Source organism: Colossoma macropomum, unplaced genomic scaffold (assembly GCF_904425465.1).
Source record: "Colossoma macropomum unplaced genomic scaffold, Colossoma_macropomum, whole genome shotgun sequence".
NCBI lineage: Eukaryota > Metazoa > Chordata > Actinopteri > Characiformes > Serrasalmidae > Colossoma > Colossoma macropomum.
Window position 1 is genome coordinate 17122874 of NW_023494804.1, and position 12529 is coordinate 17135402.

The 12529-nt window shown below is 37.7% G+C and overlaps 1 protein-coding gene across 1 annotated transcript; it reads left to right on the forward strand.

Annotated features, from left to right (window-relative positions):
• Positions 1 to 1055: 1055 nt before the first annotated feature.
• hvcn1 (hydrogen voltage-gated channel 1) lies at positions 1056 to 12471 on the forward strand. Its single transcript, XM_036595134.1, has 6 exons — positions 1056 to 1258; positions 3761 to 3977; positions 7444 to 7548; positions 8765 to 8996; positions 9144 to 9256; positions 11209 to 12471. The coding sequence occupies exons 2-6, from the start codon at positions 3795 to 3797 to the stop codon at positions 11263 to 11265; spliced, it is 690 nt and encodes a 229-aa protein (XP_036451027.1). The 5' UTR covers positions 1056 to 1258; positions 3761 to 3794; the 3' UTR covers positions 11266 to 12471.
• The last annotated feature ends 58 nt before the right edge of the window (positions 12472 to 12529 follow it).

The window sequence follows — 12529 nt, forward strand, 5'->3', positions numbered from 1 at the left end:
CAGAGTTCCGCTTTAACCCAATTCAGCGGCGCACAGCGCCCTCTAGCGACCTGCCCCTCACAAACTAGAGGGACTACAGCTCAATTATCTTCTTATACTGCTTTATTTATTTTTTCATTTTTTCTCCTGATTCTTTTTTTCTTTTCTTTTATTCTGTTCTGTTTATTTTTGCTGTAATGTTTATGTTAATGTGCGCAACGGCCAAGTCAAAGTCCCAGTGACGTCTGACTCAGTCAATAAAACTAATTCTGATTCTGATATTAGAATCTTGATTATTGTTATTATTTTCAGAATCTGAATTATTATTAACTGCTGGGAGTCACGTGCTGTGTTGTTTTGGGGTGCTCTCACTTTCAGCATACTTTCTGCGTTACTTGGTAACGTGACCTTTCACGCGAGGACATTCACAAACCATAACTTAGCAACTAAGGCCGAGAGCGCGCGACGGGGCTCGAGCTTCAGCGTGACGATGTCGAAGAGGCTCCGCCCACAATGTTTATTGCACGCACACTGTTTGCCAATCTATCTATCTATCTATCTATCTATGTATATATATATATATATATATATATATATATATATATATATATATATACTTCACATTATGACATTGTGTATAAATTATAATAAATGGAGTAAAAGAAACGGCCCAAAACTACTTGGAAAAAAGTCTGGTTCCATTGACCTACATTAAATTCATTATACAAATGTATATTTATTAACTAATTTTTATTAATTGTGGAGATGCCACGATGTCTCGCGACCTTTGAAGTATATATATATATATATATATATATATATATATATATATATATATATATATGGCATCTCCACAATTAATAACAATGTATATATGCCTATCTTTCTGTCTATCTATCTATCTGTCTGTCTGTCTGTCTGTCTGTCTGTCTGTCTGCTGTAGTGGGTATTTAGAGAAGTAAGACACTAACATGTTCAGCTCAGGAAGTTCTGCAGGACGAGTCTTAGGAACCTGTGATCTGTCCGTGTAGGTGTCGGTCTGTGTCTGTGCTCTACAGCGCCTCCTCCGGCGGATTCTCTGCGTGCTGAGTGGTTTATGGATCTTGGTGTGTGGGGTGAAGCTGCAGCTGGAGCGCGAGAGCAGCAGAGGCGGAGTTTTGGGGTCAAAGTTTTGGAGGAAACGGGGGCTGGTCTGGGTTTGTGAAGGACCGACAACTTTTACGGTGCTAAAAATCTCAGTTTATCGCGGCAAATCCACCAACTTTAACTCCGCGTGAAGGTAAGAACAGATCCGCTCATTGGAGACGCGCCGCGCACGTAGATCCACAAACACAGCAGAGCTTCGGACTGCAGGGTTATTTCAGCGCATTCCAGTAAAGAGTAAACACACCCGAGCAGCGCAGAGTTTCAGTGATTTACTGACACATCTGCTCTCTTTTAAATACACAGAGTGCCTCTTCTTCTTCTTCTTCTGTGTTCTGTGTAGTCTGACCTGCAGAAACTGCTGATTTTTTTTTTGGAGCTGCTGAGAAGGAAACAGGAGGAAATCACGAGTTAGGCACAAGTCAGAATGATGAATATCAACACAGCGGCGGCTTAGCCGCTTATCACGATTTAATAAGCTGGAACCTGCAAAATAGAAGTATATACATATAAGTATATGTAGTGCTAAATATAAAAATATAATAATAACAATAACAACAACAATAATAATAATAACCTACAACTACAGTGATTTGTATTCAGTGTACTGCACTAAATAATCCAACTAAACAGGCCTTATGCTCACTTTGTAATGAAACGTAGTTAGTCAGTGTTATGGCCACTGACTGGACAGCTCTTTGGTTCTGCTCTCACTGTCCATTTGATCAGCTCCACTGACCCTATAGGAGCACTTTGTAGTTCTACAGTTACAGACTGTACTCCATCTGTTTCTCTGCATACATATGGTCAGGACCTCCACAGGACCACCACATTTGGGTGGTGGGTCATTCTCAGCACTGCAGTGACACTGATATGGTGGCGGTCTGCTAGTGTGTGTTGCGCTGGTGCGAGTGGATCAGACACAGCAGTGCTGCTGGAGTTTTTAAACACTGTGTCCACCACTCTAATAGACACTCCTACCTCGTTGAATGTATATATGTATGTATAGTCAGAGACCACTGAAGAACAGGAGGGCAGAGAAACAGATGGACTACAATCTGTAACTGTAGAACTACAAAGTGCTCCTATATGGACAATGGAGCTGATAAAATGGACAGTGAGTGTAGATACCAAGAGGACTCAAAGAAGTGCAAAGTGAGAGTGTATATATAGATAGATTACATGTATCTATATAGTTATATAGTTATATATTCTGCATTGTCCATTTAAATGCATTTAACTAAATGTCAAATGTGGTCAGTTTTATTAGAGTCTATTACACTGTATGTCTGCAGCTTATGTTGTAATTATTTACTAACTAAATGTGAGGAAGGAAAATAGAGGCATCCCACATCCTAAATTCTGGTGTTTCTCTTATATGTTGACTGTTTATTAGTGAATAGTTTAAAACTGCCAAGTAAAGACTCATGTCTAATCCTCAGGTAATGACAGGCTCCTGAGTAGCAGTACCTGTTTTACACGTTTTGGAGTCTTTGTTGTTGCTCTTTGCTTAGACTAGAGGTGTGTACAGTGGCCAAACCTGTACTCCAGTAAGAGAACCGTAGAAAAGTAGCAGCTCTACTTTGGTACTTAGTGTCTTATAGAACTGCAGTGGAACTTCTTAGTCCATCCAGCATCTCTCAGCACAGGAAATAAAGTCTGTTAGACTCTATTCTTCTCTTTTTTGGTCTAAAATAAAACACTGAAGCTCCAAAGTGAGAGGAGTGATCAACAGTAAAGCAGAACAGGAGCTGAACCAAAACAACAGAATGAAGTTAAACCCCAAAAAAAAAGAGAATTAGGAATTACATGTTAAAGACTAAAAAGGACCTCAGAAAAAAGTAAAGTAAAAATACAGTGAAGAGTACAAATTTAAGGTTTTATTTGAGTACATGGAACTGTGGTGGTGCTAGTGGTGGTGATGGGAATCAGATGTCTGAAGAGTTAAATAAGAAGCTCCTTCAAACAAAGTTAGTACATGAAATGGTGCTGCCTCATATCTGAGACATTGTTTTATGATTTTCTGACGTTTTTGGCCTAAATCTGATTTTTAAAATCCATTCATGCAGAGATGTACATGCAGGACATATTAAGTTACCCTTATAGGGCGAAATTTATTTTAGTATTTCAGGTAATGGGTGTTGGATACTAATGTACACACATGTCAAGATGAAGCCATTTTTTCCTTCATTTCCCAGTATAAATTTGATTATAATGAAATTTTTACTGGGAAATTGAAAAGTAGTGTAAAACCCTATTTACAGTACCTTTACTTATTTAGAAAAAATAAAGTATTAATTAACATGACATGAAATTGGAATAAACATTAAGTTCTTAAAGTTCACACAATTTAGCCCAAATGTAGTCGATTAGCCAAGACATGTTTAGTGTCTGAAGTTCTTCTTATCTTTAGCACTGGAGCTAATGTAGCTAACAAGTAAGAAGACCTTATATAAAGTGCTAACTACATACATAAATCATATGGAGCTGTTCAGTACTCTCTGATAGTTATTGTGGTTTATGTCACTGTATAACACCCACTTATCTATAGTGTGTATATATATATGACAAAAGTGATTTAAAGAGTTCTATGGCACAATACTCAATGACCAGCAAACCCACTATATCCACGCTGCAGAGTTTTTGTGGCTGTGGTGAGCGACCCAGGCACAATGCCCCGTCGTTTTCTGAGGTTTTTCACCGCGGTGGGGGACAATCACCACAGCATCTCCCAGTGGGACCATGAAGAGCTGCACACGAACAGCGAGGAGCTGGAGCCAGCAAAGCAGACCCACCCCTCTGCGCTGACCTTCAGAGACTCCATGAAGAGGCTCTTCAGCTCCGAGAGGTTTCAGGTACCAAAGATCCATTGAGTTTCCTTGTAAAGCCTGAAATAATCAAGTCAGAGGTACTGGGACGGAGTTGGTGGGAATTTTTCAGACCACGTCATACGTCTTTACATATTAATGTCACGTACAGACTCCAAAAGAAGGTCAGACTCGATGTGTAGGTCTCAAATGCAAAGTGAGCATTACTAATGAAGATACCCAGATAGCAAGCGGACAGTGGACCACTATTGGCCAGCTGACAGCAAAGCTTTTAGGCAAAATGCCACTTTTCATCACTAATTTTCCACTCACAGTCCAATCTACTTATTTTTCCTTTATTTCTTTTTTTGATATTCTTTGTTAATTAGTTAGTTAAATGTTAGTTAGTTAGTTAAATGCCCACAGACTTGTATTTCATAAAATAAACTAAGGCAAATATTACAAACACCTGAGAGAGAAAAAAAATCAGTGAAAAAATATATAAAATTATTTTATAGAAAAAGTTGTTGCTGACACTGCACTAGATTAAAATTATTTACTAAAATAAGTAAGTAAGGACAGAAAACTAAGTAAATTTGACTGTGAGTTGAAAATGAGGGATGATAAGTGGAATTTTTTGTCTAATACTGTGCTTAATCACTGGTGGGCCATCCAGAAAACACTGAGCAAAACCAGTGACCCGCCAACTTTGCCATCAGTGGGCCAACAGTGGTCCACTATGCTAATGTTATCAGGCACAGTGTCAGCAACAACATTTAAAAAAAAATCATTTTATATAAGGCCTAGTCATTTCTCTCAATTGGTTGCAACAATTGTATAGTTTATTTTCCAAAATAAAAGTCTGTGTGCATTTAAAAACTGTTTAAGAAGTTAGCTAGTTAGACCTTGTATGCGTGACAGTAATCTGGGTGGTCCAAGGGTGGACCAGCAGTGGCTAACTGTCAGCGGGAGCCGACCTTGTCAAGCCAGCGGACCGATGTATACTTGCTATCTGGGTATGATGACGGTAGTACATAATTCACTTACATCCTCGGAAGACACGTCCCTCACCAAGTTTTGAGTTCTCTTCAAATACTCTTTCAGCGCACTCACAAAAGTCAGATCCGGTGGTGCAATTACATATTTTCAACAGAGAGATCTCCAAATCCCCAAATCATACAGTGTTGCTTTAATGTTACATCTTGGTGATGTCATCAGTAAACAGGATTTCAATTTTCATAGCTATGCTGATGAAATGCGGTTATCCATTTCCATTCCTTCAAATCAAATACTGATCCATAGTGCTAAAACTTTCTCTTTTTTATGCTAAAAGAGAAAGCTGTTTTATGAGAAGCTCGGCTCTTTTTCTTAATATACCAAACCTGAAGTCATAAACCTGGGTGTGATCTTAGACTGAGCTCTGTTTTATCCCGCATGTAAACACAGTTACTTAAGTAGCTTTTTATTTAAGTTTGGCCTTTTCTATCCCGGAGTGACACAGAGAAACTTGTAGCTGTCTTTCTTCAGCAGAGTTGATCACTGTAATGATCTTCTTTCTGGAGAAAACAATCCATCCTCTACAACTTGTACAGAATGCAGCATCACGGATCCTCACAACACCAACACAGAGAGCTCATGTCACCCCCGTTTACACACTCCACTGACTGCCTGGATCTTTTAGAGAGATTTTAAAGCTCTGCTGCTGGTTTTTAAAGATCTGAATGACCTTAAAGCTCCCGAATGTCTGTCTGTTTATGATCTTAGATCTGCAGATACTGACCTTCACATCTGAAACTGTGTCACTTTAATTGAGTAGACAGAGTGCACCAGCTAAACAACAGTGCCATGTTTAAAAAAGGAATGATTACAATGTTTTTTCTTTTATTTATAAATATATAAAATATTTGCAGAAATAAACTTATTAAGAGGGAACATGAGGATGAATATTAAACAGCTGTTGAAAATAAAGAAAATACGATGACATAATGGGTTCCTGTACAATTAGCTACTTGTTACTGTGCAGTTACTGTACACTGGTTGTTGGTGTTATTTACAGGCTGATTAATTGGTCTAAATCTGTCTTTATGGTCCATGCAGTTAGTTGTTCAGTATTTCAGAAGTACTGATGACACCCATGAAGGTGTAGCCCAGGGGTCGGCGACATGTGGCTCTGGAGCAGCATATGTCCCTAAAAACAGTTTTAACAATAAAACGCTGGAGTTAATGTAGAACTGCTAATTCGCCCTTTAACCCTGAAGATCGGCGCGCAGACTGCTGGTCACCACTGGAATGCAGACAACAATCTCGCCTAGCTAGTAGCAAATGAAAAGGGAAAGAGAAAGATTTAAGATGAACATTGATAATTTGGAGATGAATGAACTTATTTGCCTTTATAATCACTCCAGGTTTCCTGATACATTTAATCTGCAGTGAGAAACTGTCAGACACTAAAAAGTAACAAAGCTGAAGTCAGATTCTCATTTGCCAGCTTCTTGTTCTAATTTTCCTGTTCCGCCATAAATTGTACAGCCATTAAATTGACCACCATTTAAGGTGGAACAGGAAACTGAAGCGGGTGAATGAGAAGCTGACTTTAACCTTGTAAAAAGTCAAATGTTGACAGACATTTTAGAAGAAACTGTTCTGCTTTTGAGGAAATGTTTCCTGCTGGAGATGTGAGAAAATCAGCTTTACGGCAGAGCAAAATAAGTCTGTGTTTTAGCTTATATTATGTTCTGTAGTATATATTAGGACATTAGCACATACTCAGACGTATTTACTGCCAAGATGGTGAAACGGAAACGGACATTTGGTTTGGTTTTTGTTGAAAACACAAAATAGCTCTTCTTAACATTTGGGTTGCCGACTCCTTCCTGGTGTATCCTGATGTAAGTTATCACAATAATGATAACGCGGGATTAATGAAATCAGAATGGGCAGATTTTTGTTCCATACTTGACAGTTTATTATTTTATTGTGGCTGATCTGTTTTGATATTTTATGAGGTTACTAGTGTAAGGCAGTTAAGAGCACTTGCACCGTATTTGAATGCTGCTGCTACACCTAAACCAAAACGTCATAGGATAAAATATCCACGACTCACTGTGCTGAATAGCCGGTTGCCCCTTACTTTTCATGTTACACTTTATTTGATTTGTGTTATTGCAATAGGCAACTGATTTTTCTATGATACATTTAAAATCACAGTTTGGATCATTAAAGAGTAAATAATGTTATTTATACTGTGATTTTAGATACTATTAAGTGCTGGAAATGTTCTAGTGTGGGTCTTGTGTTCATTTAGTCCACACACTGTGAGCCTTGGCTTAAAGAAACAGCCAAATGTATGATGAGTGCCCCTAATGATAAAATATCATCATATTGCTCACTTCTGTTATACTTTATACACTATTAAATGGTGAAATAGCAACAGTCACGTTGATTAACTGAGCTGATATAAAAGGCTGAGCAGTGCATGTTGTCTAAGTAACGTTTAAGTTCTTCTGTGTTCTAGATAGCTGTTGTGTGCCTGGTGGTTTTGGATGCCATATTTGTACTATGTGAGCTGCTGATCGACCTCTCCATAATCAAAGCAGACCAGCACCGGATCGCCCCACAGGTGAGCTGCTGTAAGGCCGAATCTACAGACTTCTGCAGCGCAACTACTCCAGGGTCACATGTTTTTAGTTATGCATGCTTTTATTTATATCTCATATAAACAAGTGGCTCATTTAATTAAATAGTAATTAAAGTCATCCCCAGTAGAAGTGCTTCATGCCACAGTATTCAGTACAACAGTATCCTCTGAATAATTTATTAGTCAAAAATATTTTATTATTCACGGTATTTATTCACATCATTGTGAAGGTATAATTATTTAATAATAAGTATTTATGTGTTTTAATTTTGAGGAAGTTAAGTGGTACTTCACAACCTACACTACCAATTTTCTTCCACATGGCATGTGCAACTACACGTTTCCACTAGAGAGGTCTCCAAATCCCCAAATCTTACATAGTGCAGCTTGAAACAGGACTATTGGCTTGAATGTCAGCTAAGGTAGTCATTGATGACATTTAATAAGAAAAGAGTAATGTGGTGAACATTATACTATACACAGCCTGTTGATACCTTTGAACTTTGATGTTGGTGAAGTCTTTTGAGAGCTAATATGAAAGTATTACCCATACTGTAATCAACTGAATCTACTAAGAGGCACACTTTAACCCCTTACAGAGTTACTAGATCTCCTGGAATGTGGACATTAAAGGGGTTAAAGGGCACATATCATGAAAAACTATATTTTTCTTCTCTTTTTAAAAGCGTTTTTAGCGTTCACACTGACATATCTAACATCAAGACAAAAGATATAGTCAATTAAAAAGGCCATGATGTACAGTAATTGTGATAATGTCCTCCAAACTTTCTGAATTGTGCTGTTGTCTGTTCTATCTGGGCTTGTTGGTTTTACTTATGTCTTATTTTATCTGTCTAGCCTCATTTGAAAAACCCAAACTATAAATTGCACCAGAGTTTGTTTTGAAATGAACCGAGACTGTCCTGCTCAGGGGGTCTCGGTCTGTTTATTTGGAGCAGTGTGAGTTCAGAGAGCGGTGTTCTCTCTTGCTCTAACAGAGCACTCGCACCAGGGTTCGTTTTAATACAACCAAACCTGCCAAGTCTGAATGACCCCTAAGTTAAACCCTAAGTAAAACAACCTGTTTTGAATTCATCATGGGTATGATGTCACACATATTAAAGTGATAATAATTAAAACATTCAAGTGGCCAGTATTTTAATATTCATATTATAATCTCTCTATTGCTCCCATGCAGGTCTTTCACTACCTCAGCTTGGCCCTCCTGACCTTCTTCATGGTGGAGTTGAGCTTGAAGCTGTATGCATACCGGATGGAGTTTTTCAAGCACAAATTTGAGGTGTTTGATGGGGTTGTGGTGGTGGTGTCCTTCGTCCTGGACATTGTTTACATCTCCAGAGAGGACGCCTTTGATGGAATGGGCCTTCTGATTCTGCTCAGGCTATGGAGGGTGGCCAGGATCATTAACGGTATGGCTCATGCGGCTCAGGTCGATAGATGGATACTTTATTAATTTGCCACTTTTAGTGCTTCGGCGGACCTCTGTGTCAGGAAAAAAAGATGTCTGCTCTCCCTCTCTCTCTCTCTCTCTCTCTCTCTCTCTCTCTCTTCTGCAGGTATACTGGTGACGGTGGAAAACCGAGCTCATCACAAAGTGCAGAAAGTGCAAGAGAGCAATGATCGGCTCGTCCAGCAAGTCAACGAGCTCCAGGAACAGAAAGCCAGAATGGTGAGTATCAGCTAACACAGCTAAAGCTAGCAGCGTTCTCCTCGTCCAAATTAATCATAAACCGAACCTGAGCGTCTGAGGACAGTGCAGGAGCGCTTGGCTTATTGTTTTTGCCGCTCGGTTACACTTCATTCAGCTCATCAGTTAATTATGAAACTCTGTGTGCATGTTTTGGAGGGGAAACATTAAAGCCATAGATTTTCTTTTACCTTAACCTTCAGAGAGCCAGGTTTCTGATCATAAAAACCATAATGATTTTCATTTTTATCTTGTAAAATGCTGCAAACTTGCAACCACGGGTTTTAAAGGTTACAAAATTTCCTTAATTTTTACAATGTTTATCTAATATTAGTAAGTCTATAAAACAGAAAGATGCATATATGGATTATTCTATTGAATTATTTCAAACTGTGTCTTGACAGTAAAAAAAAAATGTAGTATTGAGACCTTAGATATTTACAAGGATTAAGATCTATTTCAACCTAACACATTAATAGAGAAAGAAATAAGGTAAATATACACAAAATCATGATTTAAAGGGTAGATTTAAAGTACTTTCTATTGGGAGGTGTCTGCCCCAAACCCTAACCCTTAAATATACACTTGTGAAAATAATACTTTTTTTATGTTCACAAATACATTTTTTAAATGTATTTTATAGTGAAGTTGAAAGATTTAGATTGATCATTAGTTTAATTAAAAAAAAAACTTCATTAAAAAAATGCTGTCCCGTGTTTTCATGTCACTACTGAAACAGTTAAAGTCTGTAGGTGGAGCCTTGTTTTAGCCACACCCCTGCATTTTAGAGCAGGAAATGAGGCTGCATCCCTGTCCCTCATGGCCACATGGTGAGCAGTTAGATCCCATTGTTTTGAAGTAAATGTGTCCCAAAGTCTGAAAATCAGTGTGGAACATTAAGAATTGTCACTACTGAAACACATTTTCTGCAATTGTTATTTTTTTTGTGTTTTAATGAAAAATGTGCTGAATTTGTGTGTACAGCTGTTTAAAGCTGTGTTTGCTGGTCATGTACTGGCTGCTGGCTGGAGTTCTGCTCAAAATGAGCTAAAATTGTCACCACCGAAACAGTCACTACTGAAACATTTGGTTTTATAGTGTTATGATTGTTCTGGTAGTGACAAAATGGCATGTTCAGTCATTTGTTTTAATAAAATAAACATAATTAAGGTATAGAGTCACTCAAAGCAAAAGGATTTTAGTCTGAAGTCTAAATCAGACTTTGAACCATTTCAGTAGAATGAACAATATGTTATTTTATATATATATATATATATATATATATATATATATATATATATATATATATATAAATATATATATTAACCTGTAGTATTAATTTCTATGCTGAGGATATCCTGCACAAAAGCTGTTTTTCTGAATTTCCTGCCACAAAAAAACTGATTCACCTCACAAAGGGTTTAATAGTTTCCTGATGAGCTGAATCAGGATTTCTGGGGTGAAAATAGTTGAAAATATGTGTGTGTCAAGGCCCATGTTTGCATTCTGGAAACAATCAGAAAAATTACAGAAATGTGCTTCTTTAGTTTTACACCGGAGCTACAAGGCTACTGTGGCTAGCAAGTAATGGAAGTTTATACCCCACCTGTTAGCATCATGCTAACAGCATGCCCAAAATCATCAAACACTCGCCTCAAACTCTCAAGACTTGCTTATTTTGTCCATGTTAATAGACAACAGTGTGCCCTACAGTGTCAGAAATCACATAATTAAGTCTGTTAGAGATACTGAACAACTCCACAGTTTGAGGTGAGTGTGGGATGAGTTGTATAAAATGGTGTACATGTGATATTTCAGCAAACTATCACTTTAAACTGTGCACTTCTCCATGTGTGAGAGTGAAAAACACTGATTTTGAATGAATCTTGCAGAGACTTTGATTTGAAATGTGTTTGTTGTGAATCTTTCTACAGGAGCAGGAGCTCAACAGGCTGCGAGCACTTTTAAAGCAGCACAACATCGAGCACTAGCACTGTGTTCATCCTGCAAATTTACTCACACCAGCAAACCCACACTGTACAAAAAGCTAGTCACATCTGCACTCTTCATTGTGAATGGAGCCAGTAAAAGCAAATACGACACGTGTCTGATTAAATCCTAGGTCAGGGATCCCCAGCTACTGTCCCAGTCAAATTTTAGGTCAGAATTTTCTATAGCAATCCAGAAGGGCCATGAAGGGCAACAAAGAGGGTATAATTGGTTATAGAGTTGAATAAGTAGAGTATGGAACCAAATGTTATAGCGAGTAAGTACAATACCTATTTAGATGTTATAGTGAATCACTAGAGTACTGGTGTCCATGTAGTGAATCAATCCAGTATGGATTCAGGTGTTAAAGTGAATAAGTACAGTAATGAATCAGGTGTTAATGGGTGTGAATCAGTAATGAGTCAGGTTTTGTAGTAAAACAGTACAGCACAAAATGAGGCAGTATAGTCAGTTTTTTTTACTGAATCAGGTGTTGTAGTGAATCAGTACAGTACTGAAACACGTAGTGAATCATTACAATACTGTATGAGGTTATAGTGAATCAGTGCAGTATGGAATCTGGGGATGTAGAGAAACAGTACAGTACAAAATAAGGTAGTTTAGTGTACCAGTACAGTAGTAAATCAGGTGTTATAGTGTATCTGTACAGTACAAAATAAGGTTGTATAGTGAATCAGTACAGTACTGAATCAGGTGTTATAGTGTATCAGTACAGTAAGTAATCAGGTGTTGAAGTGTTTCAGTACAGTACTAAATCAAGTGTTGTAATGAATCAGTACAGTACTGAATCAGGTGTTGTAGTGAATCAGTACAGCACTGAATCAGGTCATAAAGTGAATCAGTCTTGTGCTGAGTAAGCTGTAAGCTATACTGAAACTGGTTATAGATTAACAAGATAATGAAGGCATGCTGAGAATTTTTATAAAGGGAAAAACTGACAGGTCTACATGCTTATAACCAACTCTTTTTTACTCAAAGCCTTTGCACTGTCCATTTGCACAAGTATGTGCACTAAAATTTTTCTGTGAACTTGTAAACATTTCTCTGGCTTGCTGTAAGAAATATGCTTTGATGTATAATTTGTATACTTTACATAATGATTTGCAAAGGAATTAAATGTATTCTTTGTTATACCTGAAAACAGTATGTATAAAAAATAAAGAAAATGGGCAAAACTGTGTGAGCATGTGCAATATGTACAGATCACACAGAATAATTTAGTATGTACAATGCTAACATAGCTGC

Bases quoted from the DNA above. Each gene is read 5' to 3' on its own strand.
- hvcn1 (XM_036595134.1), top strand. From the start codon at position 3,795: ATGCCCCGTCGTTTTCTGAGGTTTTTCACCGCGGTGGGGGACAATCAC. The intron at 8,997-9,143 runs GTATGGCTCATG...TCTCTTCTGCAG, and splicing joins GGTGGCCAGGATCATTAACG to GTATACTGGTGACGGTGGAA. The intron at 9,257-11,208 runs GTGAGTATCAGC...ATCTTTCTACAG, and splicing joins AGGAACAGAAAGCCAGAATG to GAGCAGGAGCTCAACAGGCT.